General features: G+C 46.0%; 1 protein-coding gene across 4 annotated transcripts; it reads left to right on the top strand.

The window, feature by feature from the left end:
* Nucleotides 1-235: 235 nt before the first annotated feature.
* On the top strand, nucleotides 236-18,742 carry FAM76B (family with sequence similarity 76 member B). Of its 4 annotated transcripts, none has more exons than XM_068145403.1 (10): nucleotides 236-563; nucleotides 844-908; nucleotides 1,258-1,312; nucleotides 3,028-3,183; nucleotides 4,041-4,240; nucleotides 7,530-7,577; nucleotides 8,432-8,512; nucleotides 9,152-9,287; nucleotides 14,056-14,157; nucleotides 15,975-18,742. In XM_068145403.1, the coding sequence occupies exons 1-10, from the start codon at nucleotides 459-461 to the stop codon at nucleotides 16,062-16,064; spliced, it is 1,038 nt and encodes a 345-aa protein (XP_068001504.1). In that variant the 5' UTR covers nucleotides 236-458; the 3' UTR covers nucleotides 16,065-18,742. The 4 variants fall into 4 exon arrangements, with proteins under 4 accessions (XP_068001504.1, XP_068001513.1, XP_068001522.1 ...); XM_068145412.1 differs by having other exon boundaries at nucleotides 9,155-9,287; XM_068145421.1 differs by lacking the exon at nucleotides 8,432-8,512.
* Nucleotides 18,743-19,021: the final 279 nt, after the last annotated feature.

A 19,021-nucleotide genomic window follows, 5' to 3' on the forward strand; every position in this document is an offset into this window, starting at 1 on the left:
GAAGTCGGCCTGGGCGGCCCAATTACCACCGCAGCCACGAGGCCATCCAATCATCAGCCAGCGCAGGGCAGGGCGCCCGCGGCAGGATTGGCGGCGGCGGGGGAAGCGGGGGCGGTGATTGGGCGGCGAGTTTTGAAGGCAGGTTTGGCGCGAGGCGGTGATTGGCTGTCGCCGGAGCCCGAGCCCGGGGCGGAGGGAAGGGCGGGGGGCGCGGGGGTGACGCTGATGCCGACACCGACACAAGGGGGACGCGGCTGAGCGGCGCGGGCTCGGCGCGGGGCCTAGGGCGGCGGCGGGGCGCGCTCCTCAGGCGCGCTTCTCAGGCGCGGCGGCAGGAGGAGGGGGCGCGGCGGCTCCTCGGCGGCGGCCCAGACGGCCGCTCCGGCCCTCGCCCCGGCACCTCCCTCTTCCCCTCCCTCGCCCCCCGCTCCGTGTCCGCCCCGCCGGCCGCGGCGCGGATGGCGGCGGCGGCCACGGCGACCGCCCCGGCTCTTTATGCCTGCACTAAGTGCAACCAGCGCTACCCCTTCGAGGAGCTCTCCCAGGGCCAGCAGCTGTGCAAGGTATGGCGGCGCCGAGGCGAGGCGCGGGGGTCTGAGACGCAGGGCAGCGCTCGCAGCGACGGGCCCCCCCCTCGCCGGGGTTGGGACGCTCGCAGCTGTTGGCTTCTCGGGGGAGCGGAGGGAGGTGGCGGCGGCCCTGTTGCGGGGAGGCAGACGCTGGCCGGCGGGACTCACCTTGGGCAGCGCCTGGCGGGGCACCGGCCGAGCAGTGCGGGATGAGGCGGGTTTGAGGGTTTTGCGGCTCCGGCAAAGGGAAGTAACGTCGCTCTTCTCCCCTCAGGAGTGCCGGATCGCCCACCCAATCGTGAAATGCACGTATTGCCGGTCGGAGTTCCAGCAGGAGAGGTAGGGGAGCGTTCCGCCTCGCCCCGTGCGTGACCCGCTGAAGTCCTGCCGGCAGGCGGTCGGTGGACCTGCGGGGGAACAGCTGGTCCACAGGCATGACCTCTCGTGACGGCGGAAATTCACTCCGACGGAGACAGTAAAGAGGGCAGAAGCGCAGTTAAAATAACCTGCCCGCCCCGGCGCTGCGAGCCGGTCGCATAAACGCAGCCCAGCCTTAGTTGTTCGCTTACCGTTAGCCGCTTTCGCCACAGCCTGTGTTTGCATGTGCCTTTGCCAGTAGTTGCATGGGAAAGAATTTCCAGGTGTGTGTTTGTCGCTGAATTCCAACCTTATGCAATTTTATCTTTAGCAAAACTAATACGATATGCAAGAAGTGTGCCCAAAACGTCAAGCAGTTTGGAACGGTGAGTAGGCTCTTAGCTCTTGTGTTTTAAGTTGCAACAAGTTCGTTTGGAGCTAAACTTCTGGTCTTTTCTCGGGTTTGGGGAGAGGGGTAAAGATGGAAAAGGTGTTTGGGGAAAGGTGACTGAAAACTGCTGGCAACTCGTGGTTTGGGGTTTCTCCTGTGAAATTGACATGCGTTGTGGTTGAATGTAGTTTAATGGCTATGACTAACTGCAACGTGGCTATTAATAGCAAAACCAGTGTTATTTCACCTCTTGCATGTAAAGTGATTCTTTGCATGGTCTCATAAATGCACACTTGCTGGCAGGAAAAAAAACAGTTAGCTGTCTTGTGTTTTGAATGAGAGGTAAATGTACAAATCTAATAATACCACACTGGGTTATGTAAGGCTTAACAATTTTAAATGCATGTTGATGAGCATTCAGCTGTTGAGCAGGAAAGATTTTTGTCAGTGTTAACTTTATTCATAGAATCAACAAGGTGGGGAAGAGACCTCAAAGATCATCAAGTCCAAGCTGTCACCCAAGACCTCATGATGTTATATTGCATTTTTTTATCCATCCTGAATTTCAGCTTGGGTTCTGTTAGGAACATTGCTATTTTTTTCAGTATACACATTGTCTCTGAGCACTCTGTACATAGTAGTTTGCAGAGGGTATCAAGGTGATGCTGTCAAACAAAAGTGCATGTTTTCTACATGCTTGACACAGAATCATAGAATCAGTAAGGTTGGAAAAAGACCTCCAGAGATCATCAAGTCCAACTTGTCACCCAACACCTCATGATCACAGTATCGCTAAGGTTGGAAGAGACCTCAAGGATCACCGAGTCCAACCTGTCACCACAGACCTCATGACTAGACCATGGCACCAAGTGCCACGTCCAATCTCCTCTTGAACGCCTCCAGGGATGGTGACTCCACCACCTCCCTGGGCAGCACATTCCAATGGCTAACAACTCCCTCAGTGAAGAACTTTCTCCTCACCTCGAGCCTATACTTCCCCTGGCACAGCCTGAGACTGTCTCTTAATGATGAAGCATATTAGGTGAAACTCAACTTACTTGAGAAATGTAAGAACTGTTGGTATGTAGTAGTTCATCATCAAGTGGAACTGAAGCTAATAAAGCCTTTTCTAACCTTTGAAAGCTGACAACAACTTTCCAGCAGCGTATTATTCTAGTTAAGTGATAGAGAACCTGATAACCAAACCTCATGGTGTTTGGGGTGGGGGTTTTTTGAGTTTCCTGCAGAATGGCAGAGATTAGGTTGCTAATCTTGAAGCTGTGGTGTTATCAAATCTGTGAGTATTGCAAGGGATGTCTGCAGGGGGATGTCTTCAGAAAATTGCTTTTCATTACACTTCCAGTCCCAAGAAATTTCTTGATTACTCTTCTGCTAAAGTTTAGGTAACTTCTTTAGTAATGCAGTAACACAGAGAGAAAGTGTCATTATAATTTTTACAAAGCAAGTTTGTGTTTCACTGAGTATGTGTCTGGGTTTTCATGGGAAGCCCAGGCTCTGACCATTGAAGGAGCATCATTTTAGGGGAAAGGTTTACTCCTGAAGACACAAATTGTAGGAGAAAGATTCTTTAGGATAGTTAAGATATGAAACCTTCCTGCTTTAGGAGCATCCTTGTGTGGTTTGAAATACTTGTGTTCTTTAGTGATCCTGTAAATGTATTAACTTCAGTTCAACTTGCCTGTTTTTCAGCCCAAGCCTTGTCAGTATTGTAACATTATTGCAGCATTTATTGGCACCAAATGCCAGCGTTGCACCAACTCGGAGAAGAAGTACGGCCCGCCGCAGACCTGCGAACAGTGCAAGCAGCAGTGTGCTTTTGATCGGAAGGAGGAGGGAAGGAGGAAGGTAGGCTTTGTTCCACAGCTGCAGAGGACAGGCAGCATTCCTTCTTCATAAGAGAGTGATTAACAGGAATGTGCCTTAGGTTCACTAATACTAGATTAAAGTTGTGGTTCTGTCCTTTACAGTACTTGAATTAAACCTCACAACTTGATACTGTGATAGCTACTAAGAGCAGAGGTTAAGCAGCTGAACGTTTGCTGGTGCTTTGATGGTTTTGTTGTTGGTTTGGTTTGGTTTTGGGGTTTTTTTACCTCCTTTCTGTGGCATCTTTTTCATGCCTGTAGCTTGAATCTGTCATGTCACCTCTTCTGACTTGCCTGCCTTTCCTGAAAGCGCAGCACCAGAGAGGCAGACTGCTCTGGGCAGCCCTTTGCATTCTGGTTTCTCAGATAGCTTTGGTGAGTGCCACCTTCTCCTTCCAGAAAGTGCTGAGGAAATTACCTCACAAGCCTTTTGCCTGAACCTGAGAATGATGCAGGTTTTACAGAAGATTTTGCTTGATAAGTCAAATGTTGGCAGGACATCTTGATTCTGCCTGGAATAGATGGTTTCAGAGAGGGTACGTGGTACTTAACCTAAAAGCTATTTGTGTCTTTAAGAAATTGTTGTCACTTCTGTAATACAGAGCAAGTGCAATCTTTACTAACTTTAAAGTACAAAACTAGATGGCATAAGATTCACTCTGCTCAAAGATGGTGTGTGCATGTTGGAGAGAATGGTCATGTTGCCTCATACCAGAGATGTCTGGATTGTCCCCAGAGATAACAGATGAAGTGAAACAAAGACTTAGAGATATTGAAGGATGTCTTTATAGTGTGACTTACACTTGGAAAAACCTGCTGTGAATTATTTCCCCAAAGGTTGATGGAAAGTTGCTGTGTTGGCTCTGCACACTGTCTTACAAGAGAGTGCTACAGAAGACAAAAGAGCAGAGGAAGAGCCTAGGATCTTCGCATTCTAACTCCTCATCCTCGTCTCTCACTGAGAAAGACCAGCATCATTCAAAACACCACCACCATCACCACCACCACCACCATCGTCACAGCAGCAGTCATCATAAGTGAGTATTTCAGAAATTGAAGTAGCTGTTGGTTCCTCTTCTGTGTTCTGTCAGTACAGAGATACCAGAAGCAGCAGTAGAATGTTTTTATTCCATCAGAATCCCTGTGTTCGTACAGTTTGCATGAAGAGAAAGTCTGCTAAAAGCTTAAGTTCTTGGTAGCCAGCAAAGTGGTCAATGTCAAAATTAGTAGTGAGCCTGGAAAATAGAATATAGAATAGAATAGACCAGGTTGGAAGAGACCTTCAAGATCATCGCATCCAACCTATCATCCAACACCACCTAATCAACTAAACCATGCAACCAAGCACCCTGTCAAGTCTCCTCCTGAACACCTCCAGTGATGGTGACTCCACCACCTCCCCAGGCAGCACATTCCAATGGGCAATCACTTCCTCCTGACCTCCAGCCTAAACCTCCCCTGGTGCAGCCTGAGACTGTGTCCTCTTGTTCTGGTGCTGGTTGACTGGGAGAAGAGACCAGCCTCCGCCTGTCTACAACCTCCCTTCAGGTAGTTGTAGACAGCAATAAGGTCACCCCTGAGTCTCCTCCTCTCCAGGCTAAGCAACCCCAGCTCCCTCAGCCTCTCCTCACAGGGCTGTGTTCCAAGCCCTTCACCAACTTTGTTGCCCTTCTCTGGACATGCTCCAGCAAGTCAACCTCCTTCCTAAACTGAGGGGCCCAGAACTGGACACAGGACTCAAGGTGTGGCCTAACCAGTGCAGTGTACAGGGGCAGAATGACCTCCCTGCTCCTGCTGGCCACACTGTTCCTGATGCAGGCCAGGATGCCATTGACCCTCCTGGCTGCCTGGGCACACTGCAGGCTCATGTTCAGTCTATCATCAACCAGCACCCCCAGGTCCCTCTCTGCCTGGCTGCTCTCAGCCACTCTGACCCCAGCCTGTAGCACTACATGGGGTTGTTGTGGCCAATGTGCAGAACCTGGCACTTGGATGTGTTCAATCTCCTGCCCTTGGCCTCTGCCCATCTGTCCAGCCTGTCGAGGTCTCTCTGCAGAGCCTCTCTACCCTCCAGCAGAATCCATAGCATGGCTACAGCAACAAGCTACTGAGCAGTAAAGTTGAATTTGGTTCTCCAAGCAGTGGCTGCTCTGTGGTAGCTGCTGTCTTATGTGCATGCATTGTGGGTTGAAAGCTGCAAGGTAGTGGTGAGAATGGACTCTCTGCTCAGAATCCCCACCCTGACTTCACCCCGACTTGGTTGTCCACACATACTTGTGGTTAAATGAGAAGCAGAAGCAATGGTTTAGGGATTACCCTCAGTCAAGGACCAATTCATATCTCTTTTTTGTAGCTTTTGTAGTTAAAGCTCACTGGAATAGGTAGTTTGTTGTTTTCCTATGTCTGCATCACAGCCATGCACAGTTGGTTCAGTTACTGGCACTGGGGCAACATTTCACACCATTTTGGCTAATCTCCTGCACCTTCTCAGCCTGCCATCTCTAGCCATGGCATATGCAGTGTGCCAACTTTGAAGTTCATACCCAGTTTCTTTAGTTGTGAATCCCAGAATTTATTTGGGTTTTATGCCAGTGTAATAGTTGTCCTGATCCTTATTTTTATTGGTAGGCTTATGGCAGCATATCTTTGGAACTGCTTGTTTAACTACTTGTGTTGGATGGCAGATAATGCAGCCACCCATGGTACTGACCCTGGCCACAGACACAAACACTTTCTAAGTCTCATTTTTCTGGTGCTTATGATTTTCCATTTAGACTGAAATTTACCCAGCTAAGCATGGCTTCAAGATAGTATTAAAATAAGCTGGAAATGAGGAGAAGAGAATCACAGTATCACTAAGGTTGGAAAAGACCTCAAAGATCGAGTCTAACCTCAGACCTCATGACTAGACCATGGGACCAAGTGCTACATCCAATCCCCTCTTGAACCCCCCCAGCAATGCTGTAAAAACCAAAGTAAAAGGAGAAAAATAACATTTGGGTTTTCTAGCAATTTGAAGAAGAAAACTGTTCTTGTCATGCAGAGAGTTATTGCACTGGTCCTGTCCTCTCAAATCTGCTGAAAATCAAGTTATGACAGGCTGGATCTATTTTATAGCATGTGGCAGAGATGCAGTAAGGATTAAATGAAAAAGTGAAAGCTTTGCTACAGAGTAGAGCTTCTAATACACTTATGATTTATAAAAGTAAGCAAATCTCCTTACAAATCACAATGTTCCTGGTTCAACACCTTTTTTTCTGTAGGCAGCCATGGCTCCAATGCTTCTGATGCAATAAATACACCGCTTTCTCCCTGTCCATTTCAGTTAGTGTAAAGATGAGACAATGAGGTAGAAATGCAGATGGAAGTATTTCATTCCCTGCAGTTGTCTACATTCTGCTCTTCCTGTAGCAATGGTATTTATTAGTTGCATGTGAACTTATTGAAAACAAAGGTTCAAACCTCAAAAGCAATTGTTTTCTGGGACCCAAAAGTTAAATTTGCTCTTAGGGCACTACATAAGCACTTCATGCATGTAAATAGAATAGAAATAGAATAGAAAAGACCAGGTTGGAAGAGACCTTCAAGATCATCACATCCAACCTATTATCCAACACCACCTAATCAACTAAACCATGCAGCCAAGCACCCTATCAAGTCTCCTCCTGAACGCCTCGAGGGATGGTGACTCCACCACCTCCCTGGGCAGCCCATTCCAAGGGGCAATCACTCTCTCTGTATAAAACTTCTTCCTAACCTCCAGCCTAAACCTCCCCTGGTGCAGCTTGAGACTGTGTCCTCTTGTTCTGGTGCTGGCTGCCTGGGAGAAGAGACCAACCTCTGCCTGTCTACAACCTCCTTTAAGGTAGTTGTAGAGAGCCAGAAGGTCACCCCTGAGTCTCCTCCTCTCCAGGCTAAGCAGCCCCAGCTCCCTCAGTCTCTCATAGGGCTTGTGTTCCAAACCCCTCACCAACTTTGTCACCCTTCTCTGTTTATGTGGCCATATGGGAGTCCCTGCAATGCTGCTTTAGACCAACTTGGGAGGTAACAACAAAAAGGTTTAGCCATCAGTCTTGAAGTCTATCCCTTGTGTCTTACAATATTGTAAACATTTAAGCAAGAGATACTTTTGTAGCATTCTGAGATAGTAAAGAGTGGTCACAAATACAGCAGATAATACAACTGTCAGTTGACATTTCATAGCTGGTAACTTTCCTAAGTACAAAAAACAGTGTAGAATTTTATCAAGTTACATAAACCATTCAGGTAAATGTGGAATTAATGATCTGTTTGGTCACTTAACCAAGTGCATTTCACACATTTCAGAATCAGCAGTCTGAGTCCAGAACAAGATCAGGGACTATGGAAACAGAGGTAAATCTGTTATTTATTAATTTCCTTTTAATTTATTTTGAAGTGTGCATTTCAAGGACTCTGGGGTTTTTTTATTTCTTTTTTTCCCCTTTTTTGTTTGTTTTTCCCTTGCATTTCTGGCTAGTCTCTAGCATGGCAGCTAGGAGCATGAGTTAGTTGTTTTGCATGTAGCAAATGGTGATATTCATAGTTTCATAGTATCAGTCAGGGTTGGAAGGGACCACAAGGATCATCTAGTTCCAACCCCCCTGCCATGGGCAGGGACACCCCACACTAGATCAGCCTGGCCACAGCCTCAGCCAGCCTGGGGTTAAACACCTCCAGGGACAGGGCCTCAACCACCTCCCTGGACAACCCATTCCAGGGCTTCACCACTCTCATGGGGAAGAACTTCCTCCTCACCTCCAGCCTGAATCTCCCCACCTCCAGCTTCATTCCATTCCCCCTAGTCCTATCACTCCCTGAGATCCTGAGCAGTCCCTCCCCAGCCTTCCTGTAGGCCCCCTTCAGATACTGGAAGGCCACAATGAGGTCACCTGGGAGCTTTCTCTTCTCCAGACTGAACAGCCCCAACTCCTTCAGTCTGTCCTCACAGGAGAGGTGCTCCAGCCCTCTGATCATCCTCGTGGCCCTTCTCTGGACACCTTCCAGCACTTCCAGATCCCTCTTGTAATAGGGGCTCCAGAACTGGAGGCAGTACTCCAGGTGGGGTCTGACCAGAGCTGAGCAGAGGGGGAGAATCACCTCCTTTGCCCTGCTGGCCACACTTCTCTTGCTGCAGCCCAGGATGTGATTGGCTTTATTAGAGAGGTATATAGCATGAGGCTTTAGGTTTACATTTTGTTTGATTTCAGCCATAAATCCACTGCAGCTATTCAGAATGAAACTCCAAAGAAAAAACCCAAACTGGAATCCAAGCCATCAAATGGAGATAGGTAAAGTTCCATTTCTGTAAAGCTGAGCCATTTCACCCAAGTAGAGCTCTTATTTGTGGCCAGTTTGTTTTGTGTCTGAGGAACGAGGGAGGTGAAAATACTGTCTTGACACGATTATTGGGTGGCATCTGAGTGCTGACAGTAAACTTAATTATTTGCAGAAAACTGGCACTGTTTTCCTGCTTTTAAGCTGTTTGGGCCAAAACTGAATAAAACTTATCTATGAGACAACAAAATTATCCAAGGAAATTCCCTGACATGGGTGTTTGGTCAATTAGGGACAGGGTTGAACCTGCTACTTCAAGCTAGAGAAGTAGAAGTCTTTTGCACCTTAACGTGGGACACTGAATCTTTATTCTGTCTCTGGCCAAAAAGTTGGAATAAAAGTAAAAGTGGCTGCTTCAGTCAGAAGGTATTTGTCCCCCTCCAAGCTAATACTTAATTATATTTCTGCAGGTGTATGTAATGTGTGCCATTAGTAAGGTAATTTGCCAGTTGCATCCATTTCTGTCAGGTACATACTTTTTTTGCCTTAGTCCTTAAGGATGTTTGTGGGCTTAATTATCCAATTGGAAATTGAAAAATAAAAGAGCTTTCTCCTCCTGGTGTTGTAACTAACTAGTGTTTCTTATTTTTTAGTAGCTCTATAAATCAGTCAGCAGACAGTGGAGGAACCGACAACTTTGTCCTCATAAGTCAGCTGAAAGAAGAAGTGATGTCACTGAAACGTCTCCTGCAGCAAAGGGATCAGACTATTTTAGAGAAGGATAAAAAGGTAAAAGTTGCACCTGCTTAGTGAGAACCTGGTCATTTTGCTTTCTATTTTGTAGACTCCTAGCAGTGTCAAAATGGTGAGGGGTGGGGGGGAACCCACTAAAATCAGACACAATTGTATTTTACATGGCGAGTCATCAGGTTGTACCTTGTAAAGGACAAGTCACAGAAGACAAATATTCATCACAGAATGTTAGGGGCTGGAAGGGACCTCAAAGATCATCCAGTCCAACCCTCCTGCCAGAGCAGGACCACCTGTACCAGGTCACACAGGAACACATCCAGGCAGGTCTTGAGTATCTCCAGAGAGGTAGACTCCACAACCCCCCTGGGTAGCCTGTTCCAGTATTCCCTCACAGGGAAAACATTTTTCCTCATGTTTCCATGGAACTTCCTCTGTCTCAACCTCCACCTGCTGCCCTTAGTCCTGTCATTGGGCATCACTGAGCACAGCCTGACTGCATCCTCTCAGAACTCACCCTTTGCACATTTATAAACATTAATGAGGTCACCCCTTAGTCTCCTTTTCTCCAAGCTGAAGCGCCTTGGCTCCCTCAGCCTCTCCTTGTAAGGAAGATGTTCCACTCCCTTAATCTTTTTTGTGGCTCAGGGCTGGACTCTTTCAAGCAGTTCCCTGAGGTCCTTCCTGAACTCAGGGGCCTGGATGCAGCCTCACCAGGGCAGAGTAGAGGGGGAGGAAAACCTCTCTCAACCTACTGACCACACCCCTTCTAATACACCCCAGGATGGTGTTGGCCTTCTTGGCCACAAGGGACCTGGTTTAGCATCAGACTTGGCAGAGTTAGATAATGGTTGGTCTCAATGATCTTAAAGGTCTTTTCCAACCAAAACAATTCTATGATTCTATGCTTTGTTAAAACAATGCCACAGAACACAGTTCTGGGACTTGGAGCTCTGTGTCAAAGAGGGATTCATCTTGCCTCAGTTCAGACACTTGGAAACCATCTATCTGCTTCACTGTTACTAGGGCCTTGTGCCACAGGTGATGGATAAAATGCCAGGCAGTGGTTTGCAGTTTACATACTCCAAATGGAGTCATAGCTAAGATCCTAGACACCTACATAGGCTGATGGACACACAAGGTAAGTGAGGGTAAAGAGTAGTAATGATTTTGTTCTCAGCATAGTTTTTGTGTAGTTTTAAACTACAGCAGCTGTAGCCATCATTGAATGAGTGTCCAAATTTACATGTGCAGGGTATGACAAGTATTTTGGGTTTTAGAAAGATGAACAGCATGTCTGTAGGGCAGGTTATTGAGTCTTTGTGGATAGCCAGATACTAGTTTGGATTAGATGCCTGGCAGTCAACAAAAGTTAAGCTAAATAGACCCAGATGGCAGCAGTGAAACTTCTACCTGAGATCTACCCTTCAAACAACCTAATGACTAATAAGAAGAGAGAAATAATTAGAAATACATAAAAAGCTCTAATAAAGGCAGAGCAAAGCTTTTTTTTCTGCCATCTGATTAACTAGATGCTTTTAAGACACTGTAATGGTGGCTCTGGAATGTCCAGGGTTGAGTAGGTTATGGAATTACACTGCAAACTTACTGTATTTTTTTCAATTGAAGTTTTCACTGTAGATGTGTGGTGGTTCATTGGAAGATCAATAGCTAAGAAAGGCTCACTGATCCTGAAAGGAAAATGCTTCCACTTTTAAATCATACTTCAGTATCTTCATTTCTACAGTTCATAGTATGAGTCAGAGTTGGAAGGGACCACAAGGATCATCTAGTTCCAACCCCCCTGCCATGGGCAGGGACACCCCACACTAGATCAGCCTGGCCAGAGCCTCAGCCAGCCTGGGCTTAAACACCTCCAGGGATGGGGCCCCAACCACCTCCCTGGACAACCCATTCCAGGGCTTCACCACTCTCATGGTGAAGAACCTCCTCCTCACATCCAGCCTGAATCTCCCCACCTCCAGCTTCATTCCATTCCCCCTAGTCCTATCACTACCTGAATATGTTATGTCAAGAATATTGAACCTCTTTTCATTTGTATCACTGTTACAGTGCACTTTGTGTTGGTAGTACTTGCAATTTCATGCCTTTAAGTGGTTAGTGTAAAAGAGATGAACAGTCTGCTATGGAGTCTCTTTAGGTATTTTTCTGCAAAGGACAGAGAGTAAGGCCCTGATCTCTTACAAAGCCAGTAGAAGATCATGAGTCAGGATGAAATTCACTTACCTCTGTATCTGATCTCCTGGGCAAAGCTAACAAAAAGGATAGGTAAGGAGATCACCTACTTCATAACCACTGCAGTAACTTGCTGTGTGTTTTTTCCATAGGAAAAGCATCTAGTTTAGTAATCCCCACTGCTAAAAATATTTGACCTCAAAATTCTTTGAACTTAAAGGCTCCTTCAGGCATTAGCTACTCATTTTCAGAGTGTCACTTACTTTCTTCAGCTGCTGCATGGGGAAGAAAAGCTGAACCCGTTGCCCAGTGTTTGCACGGCTCAAACATGTACAACAAATAAAGGCACTGCAGCCTTTTCTGTTGTTTCTGTAAGATAGTAAAAGTGAAGACTCTGTACTGAGATAAAAGTCTGAGCCAGGCCTGTGGGAGTTTCCTGTTGGGATCTTGTCCCAGGTGTTGTGTATGAGCAGTATTTGAACACTTGGGAGCACTCCAAAGGAAACTTTGTGAACTGTGTAGCATACGATAATAAAACCCAACCACTACACCAGCTGTACAGACAGTCCTCATTCATTATCTTTTGTTGTGAATCAGGATCTCAGCCATGTTATTACTACTACATACTGTTTGCAGTATCAGACATGTTTCACTTTCTAGACAAACTATTAATGAGATACCAAGATAGTACTGTAGGACCCTGAGACTTGATCGTTAAGAAGGGACCGCAAGTTGCTGAGCGTTCACAGGTGATGTTTGCTCATCTAGTTGCACATTACTGTGGCACAGTACTACCACTTGGCCTTTAGACCTTATTGCTGTCTACAACTACCTGAAGGGAGGTTGTAGACAGGTGAGGGGCTGGTCTCTTCTCCCAGGCAGCCAGCACCAGAACAAGAGGACACAGTCTCAAGCTGCATCAGGGGAGGTTTAGGCTGGATGTTAGGAGGAAGTTCTTCATAGAAAGAGTGATTAGCCATTGGAATGTGCTGCCCAGGGAGGTGGTGGAGTCACCATCACTGGAGGGGTTTAGGAAGAGACTGCATGGGGTGCTTGGTGCCATGGTTTAGTTGATTAGATGGTATTGGGTGAAAGGTTGGACTCGATGATCTCAAAGGTCTTTTCCAACCTGGTTTATTCCATTCCACAGTATCACAGTATAACTAAGGTTGGAAGAGACCTCGAGGATCATCAAGTCCAACCTATCAACACTGACCCCATGACTAGACCATGGCACCAAGTGCCACGTCCAGTCTCCTCTTGAACACCTCCAGGGATGGTGACTCCACCACCTCCCTGGGCAGCACATTCCAATGACGAATCGCTCAGTGAAGAACTTTCTCCTCACCTCGAGTCTAAACCTCCCCTGGCACAGCTTGAGACTGTGTCCTCATGTTCTGGTGCTGGTTGCCTGGGAGAAGAGACCAACCCCTTCCTGGCTACAACCTCCTTTCAGGTAGTTGTAGAGGGCAACGAGGTCACCCCTGAGCCTCCTCTTCTCCAGGCTAAACAATCCCATTCCATTCCTTTTTAATACTTAGTTTGCAGTATGTGGTTTTGTAAATTCTAGGGGATCCTGTACAGCAGCCGTAAGCTCATGTGTTGAGCAGCAGGCTGTGTACAGTGAAGGGTATACATCCTTGTACCAAGAGAGCTGCCTATTGGGACTGTTTGATTTGACAGTTCTTTTGAATGCCTTGTTTCCCTGCATGTGATGTGACACACCATGAGGTTGGTAGTAGCAGTGTTGGTATTCGTTTGAGGAACGTGTGGTGTGGGTTGTTATAAGTGGGCTTCCTCGCTAGCAAAGAGACTTCGCTTCTTGGTAAATCCACATTGACCAGAGAAGTTCAGAATAGCCAGGTGAACCTGGGATGTTTTGAGGAGCAAAACATTTTAAAGAGGAGATAGATGAACCTTCTGTCTATGCAAAGCAAGCTGTTAGTTGTTCACACAGCTGCACACACTTAACAGAAGCAGCACCTGCCGCTTGGATAAGAGCATGTATCACGGTGCAGGAACACCTGCCTTGCTGCATGCCATCTGGATCTCTGCCTGTCTCAGGAGAGCCCCAGTGACAGCAATACTATACTACAGACTCAGAATTACATCATATTAATGACACACTTCTAATAACAATTCATTATTGTGGCTTGAGAAGCAGTGAAACTCTGGAATGTACTACTTCTGTTTAGGACAAACAGTAGCATAAAACGACACAAAGGAATCTTCTCTCTTGTCTTTGTAGGGGAGATTTTTCACATGTTACCATACATTATAACTGGAGATAGTGATCAGTATCTCACAGCTGAAAGAGCAGCTAAGAATATAAACCATTAGTCCTGCATTTGGAAGTTTTGGTTCTGTTGAGGATTAACCTTTATACAAAATCCCAAGTGAACAATATGATTAGAGAAGTAAGAGTTGTTTCCTCCATATGAGAGACACCTGAGTACTTTTTGAACTACTTCTCAAGCACTAAGCTGTCAGTATTGCAATAGTGAATAAGCAGTGTTTCCTGAGATTCCTGAGGCTTCCATAAAGATTCTACTGATTGATTAGAGGGGGATGCTAGAACAGTCTAAATCATAGTATGGATTTGTGTTTTCAGTTGACAGAACTGAAGGCAGACTTCCAGTACCAGGAGTCTAACTTGAGGACAAAGATGAACAGTATGGAGAAAGCTCATAAGGAAACTGTGGAACAGTTGCAGGTGAGTAATTGCTTATCAGTACTTGAGAAATACTTCAGATAGACTTATGCATTCGTGCTCTTCACTCACAGCAATGATGTAGTACCTCACCATGTTTCAGTTCAGATGCAGGGTACAGCAGGTCTGCAGTTGATAGTCTCCATATGAATTAAATTCACTGTAAGAATTGCTTTCTAACTTCAGGAGCTAGAGGCAAGCTTTCTCAAAGGTTATGTTAGAATTTTGTGTCTGTTCTCAGCTATTTAATCAGTTGTCAGTGTGCTGTTAACCTTATTTAAGGGCCCTTACTTAAGGGCTCAGCCTTAACATAATTGACAGCTAAAGCATATTTATTCAGTATTCAGTATCACTAAGGTTGGAAGAGACCTCAAAGATCGAGTCCAACCTGTCACCACAGACCTCATGACTAGAGCAGGGCAGACACAACTGCCAGGAAGAAAGCCTGAATTAGTTGCCTGACAAAGGAAGAAAGCCTGAATTAGTTGCCTGACAAATTGCAGACTGAACAGATACCTCAGGTGCTAAATGTTGCAGTAGAGGACATGTGTTTATCTTTTCTGTGCATATCAAAAAGCATATAAAAGTCATTGTTAGCTTCATTGAATAGTCTCACTGTATGCATTCTGAGACCCTGTTTCATAGGTGCCATGGGAAAGCAGTGCATGACACTCCCTGAGACATTTTAGTAACTGGCCAAGCTGTCAGCCCATAGCTTGGACAGGAGCACACTGCATTGGGTTAGGAACTGGCTGGAGGGTCGAGCCCAGAGAGTGGTGGTGAATGGTGCCACATCCAGCTGGTGACCAGTCAGTAGTGGAGTCCCCCAGGGATCAGTGCTGGGCCCTGTGCTCTTTAACATCTTTATTGATGATCTGGATGAGGGCATTGAGTCCATCATCAGTAAATTTGCTGACGACACCAAGCTGGGGGCAGGAGTTGATCTGCTGGAGGGTAGAGAGGCTCTGCAGAGGGACCTCGACAGGCTGGACAGATGGGCAGAGATCAAGGGCAGGAGATTGAACACATCCAAGTGCCAGGTTCTGCACATTGGCCACAACAACCCCATGCAGAGCTACAGGCTGGGGTCAGAGTGGCTGGAGAGCAGCTAGGTGGAGAAGGACCTGGGGGTACTGGTTGATGGTAGGCTGAACATGAGCCTGCAGTGTGGCCAGGCAGCCAAGAGGGCCAATGGCATCCTGGCCTGCATCAGGAACAGTGTGGCCAGCAGGAGCAGGGAGGTCATTGTGCCCCTGTACACTGCACTGGTTAGGCCACACCTCGAGTCCTGTGTCCAGTCCTGGCCCCCTCAGTTTAGGAAGGAGGTTGAGTTGCTAGAAGGTGTCCAGAGAAGGGCAACAAAGCCCTATGAGGATAGACTTGAGGGAGCTGGGGCTGCTTAGCCTGGAGAAGAGGAGGAGACTTGGGGGTGATCTTATTGCTCTCTACAACTACCTGAAGGGAGGTTGTAGACAGGCAGAGGTTGGTCTCTTCTCTCAGGCAGCCAGCACCAGAACAAGAGGACACAGTCTCAGGCTGCACCAGGGGAGGTTTAGGTTGGTTGTTATGAAGAGGTTCTATACAGAGAGAGTGACTGGCCTTTGGAATGGGCTGCCTGGGGAGGTGGTGGAGTCACCATCATTGGAGGTGTTCAGGAGGAGACTTGCTGGGGTGCTTGGTGCCATGGGTTAGTTGTTTAGGTGGGTTGGATTGGTTGGTGGGTTGGACGCGATGATCTTGAAGGTCTCTTCCAACCTGGTTTGGTTTATTCTATGTAACTTGTAAAACTTTGGTGTTCTTTTTTTTAATCTGTGTTGCAGGCCAAAAACAGAGAACTGCTCAAACAGGTTGCAGCATTGTCAAAGGGTAAAAAGTTTGATAAAAGTGGGAGTGTACTGACATCTCCTTGAGGAACTGGTTGTGGATGAGGTTTGCTACTCAGCGCGACTTCGAGTAATTCTGTGGAGCCCTTAAAATCCTGTGTAGTGGAAAAGAACTATTTTTGCACACCAGATTGGTTGGCATGTTTCCTACATGTTTTTTATAATTAAGATGCAGCTTTTTTTTGTTTTTGTTTTGTTTTTAGTTAACTGTTCAGATGAAATACTTCAACTGGCTTGAAGGGCGTTTCTATTTTTTTGATACTGGAAACTTTTTGCCAGCAATAGTATTTACAACAGTTGCATAGAGAACGCCACAGCAGCGTTCTCTCTAAAAAAAAGGACAACATGCAATAACAAGCCAGGTGTACTTTTTTACAAGGCAGCCACCCAAGTCTTTTAAACTACACTGATGTCAGCCAACAGTTTATGGACGGGCAGCAACGCTGGGCGCTGCTTTCCCGGCAAACGCCGTCGTGCTTTGTATTGAAAAAGACGATGGAAATCATGGTGCTCTCCTCCAGTGAAACTAAAGAGTCAAAAACAAAACCCCCAACAAAGGCATATATGGATGTGTAAATACAACTGTAACAGTTCTCTTCTTAGTTATCACCAGTAATTAGTGTTTTACATTCTTGTGCTAGGGACTTCCTGACAGATTTATCTATTGTACAGAGGCAGCATTTGGGGGGGGTGTGGGTGTTTCTTTTTGTAAGATTTTACTGTAGATTTTTTTTCTTGCAAGTGCCTTTCTCCAACTGTTTATTTATAGGAATGTTGGTATTTTGTACATAAGGGGTTTGGGGTTTTGGTTTTTTTTTTTAATGTTTTAAAATCATGTTTAATAAATGTCTGCTGTAAATATAAATGTGTGTACAGAGGAACCTGAAACAAAGATCAAAAGCGGCTCGCGCGGCGCTTCGGAGCGGCGTTAAGTGCTAGCTAACGGATGGACAGTGAGTAATTGGCTTTAGGATAACCTTTGTAGCTTGTGTCTGTGAGGTTGTAGAGTTTTATTGGTGCTGCTCATGCCAACCACTTCCTGGAGGGAAAACAAGCTGGTTGTTTGCAGCACTGGAGCTGAGTGGTTTATTGGTGTGTTTTCCCCCCGTTGGGCACAGCGCTAGTTTGAATTCCATAGCAGACAGTGTGCTCCCAATGTTACATCCTCAGTGATACACACTCAACAGGTTGGTGTTTTTCACCAGGTTGCTCCCCATTGTCTGATTATTTTTTGTACTTAGTTGTAACTCATGGGGATCCTTTTTGACCAATTGCAAGAGGATCTTTTTCATCCCCTAGTAAAGATGCACAATAAGCGTAGCCAAAACTAACAGCCTTGAAGTTAGTGGAGGAAGTGGCTGTGGTACCAGAGGGTGAGTTGTTTTAATGTTCTGGGTGGATTTTGATTCTAAATGACATCAGTTTTAAGTTTAGCTCTGCTCCTAATGGACATTAGTGGTATCCAGAAGTTTCAATTAAATTGAACTTGGTGTACCCCAAGGTCTCTGTTCAGGAAAGGAAGTTAAAAGTCGGCGCAAAGTAGAGCTGTGCAAGCAACGAATTAGTTCCCCTCTGGGTACCAATTGGTAACAGGGTACCTGCTTATATTTCAGTAAGATTAATTGTGTAGAATAAGCTACACACCTTTTTAATTAAAGAAGTAAAATCATATAATAGTCTGGGTCATAAGGGACTTCCAAAGGTCATCTAGTCCAGCCCCCATCTCAGGTTCCGTGGCTGTCCACCCGTGTACTGAACTGTGAACACCTTTGCAGTAGTTCAAAGAGATTTCAGCAGTGACAGACTACTGAATAATCTGACCAAAAATAAATCAAGCTGTTTCATGTGGTGTATGTGCATTTCCAGACACTAAAAATCAACTTTGTATGTTTATAAAGGCTCTTCTTTGAAACTGCTAAACTGGGGCAGAGAATGCTGCTGTCCTTCAAGGATGTTTTGGGGTTGCTTTTATTAGTCTACAAATGTGTGACTTCCATGAATTCAGTGTTAGCAGTTTGATAATGCTTTTTCTTTTTTTCCTTCCACCACCCTTGGGTGGTGAAATTGGTTTTAAAACAATGGGAGTGCACAGCAAGTTGACATGCTTGAACCAAGACCACTTAAAGATACCCGTTCAACCTGCAGTCAGGGCATTTGAAAGGAACAGACTGAAGTTTTCTATTGGAAGCAACTGACTTGATAAATCCCAAGTCTCAAAAAATGTGTAGGGGCATCATGATGTGTAGCTCTAATTAAAACCCTGCAGGTTTTTCCTTCAGTGATCTCATCTTTTAACAGGAACTTTTTTCTTGGTGAGAGTTGTACATTAGCCAGCCCAATCACGGTCCTGAAGGTAGCCTCCGGGAGCTGTAGGTGATTGACATAACAAACTGATGTTCTTTAAATGTGGGTCTGCAAGGAGATTGTTGTACTGTATTGTGCTTTTTAGCCTGTTTCCAGATGTCAATAGCATTGAGCAGTAATGGCCACTTTGGCTCAAGTTATTTATGTATTTGAAGCCTGTGAATATTGCGGCCCCCCTCCCTCCCCCCTCCGTTAGATGGTCTGTCTAACCACGCCTTCTGCGGTGAAGCTGTTCAGCTGTCCACTTGTATAGACTGTTGAAATACTGTACTGGCACACATCCAACTGTTGACATTTTGTACCTTTTCTAAATGCAATGTTTCACAATAAAATCTTGTCAAAACGTCACTCAGGGTTTCGGTCATTACTCAGCAAGTCGTGCTTCACGTTAATCACAGAATCAGTAAGGTTGGAAAAGACCTCAGGGATCATCAAGTCCAACCTATCACCCAACACCTCAGGACTAACTAAACTGTGGTGCCAAGTGCCACCTCCAGTCCTTTTGTGAACACCTCCAGGGATGGTGACTCCACCACCTCCCTGGGCAGCACATTCCAAAGGCAAATAACTCTTTTTGTGAAGAACTTTCTTCTCACCTCAAGCCTGAACTTCCCCTGGTG

This window comes from Melanerpes formicivorus, unplaced genomic scaffold (assembly GCF_026170545.1).
Source record: "Melanerpes formicivorus ecotype bairdi unplaced genomic scaffold, bMelFor1.0.p_v2 SCAF_1, whole genome shotgun sequence".
NCBI classification, from domain to species: Eukaryota; Metazoa; Chordata; class Aves; order Piciformes; family Picidae; genus Melanerpes; species Melanerpes formicivorus.

Bases quoted from the DNA above. Each gene is read 5' to 3' on its own strand.
- FAM76B (XM_068145403.1), top strand. From the start codon at position 459: ATGGCGGCGGCGGCCACGGCGACCGCCCCGGCTCTTTATGCCTGCACT. The intron at 3,184-4,040 runs GTAGGCTTTGTT...ATTTCCCCAAAG, and splicing joins AGGAGGAGGGAAGGAGGAAG to GTTGATGGAAAGTTGCTGTG. The intron at 7,578-8,431 runs GTAAATCTGTTA...GTTTGATTTCAG, and splicing joins CAGGGACTATGGAAACAGAG to CCATAAATCCACTGCAGCTA.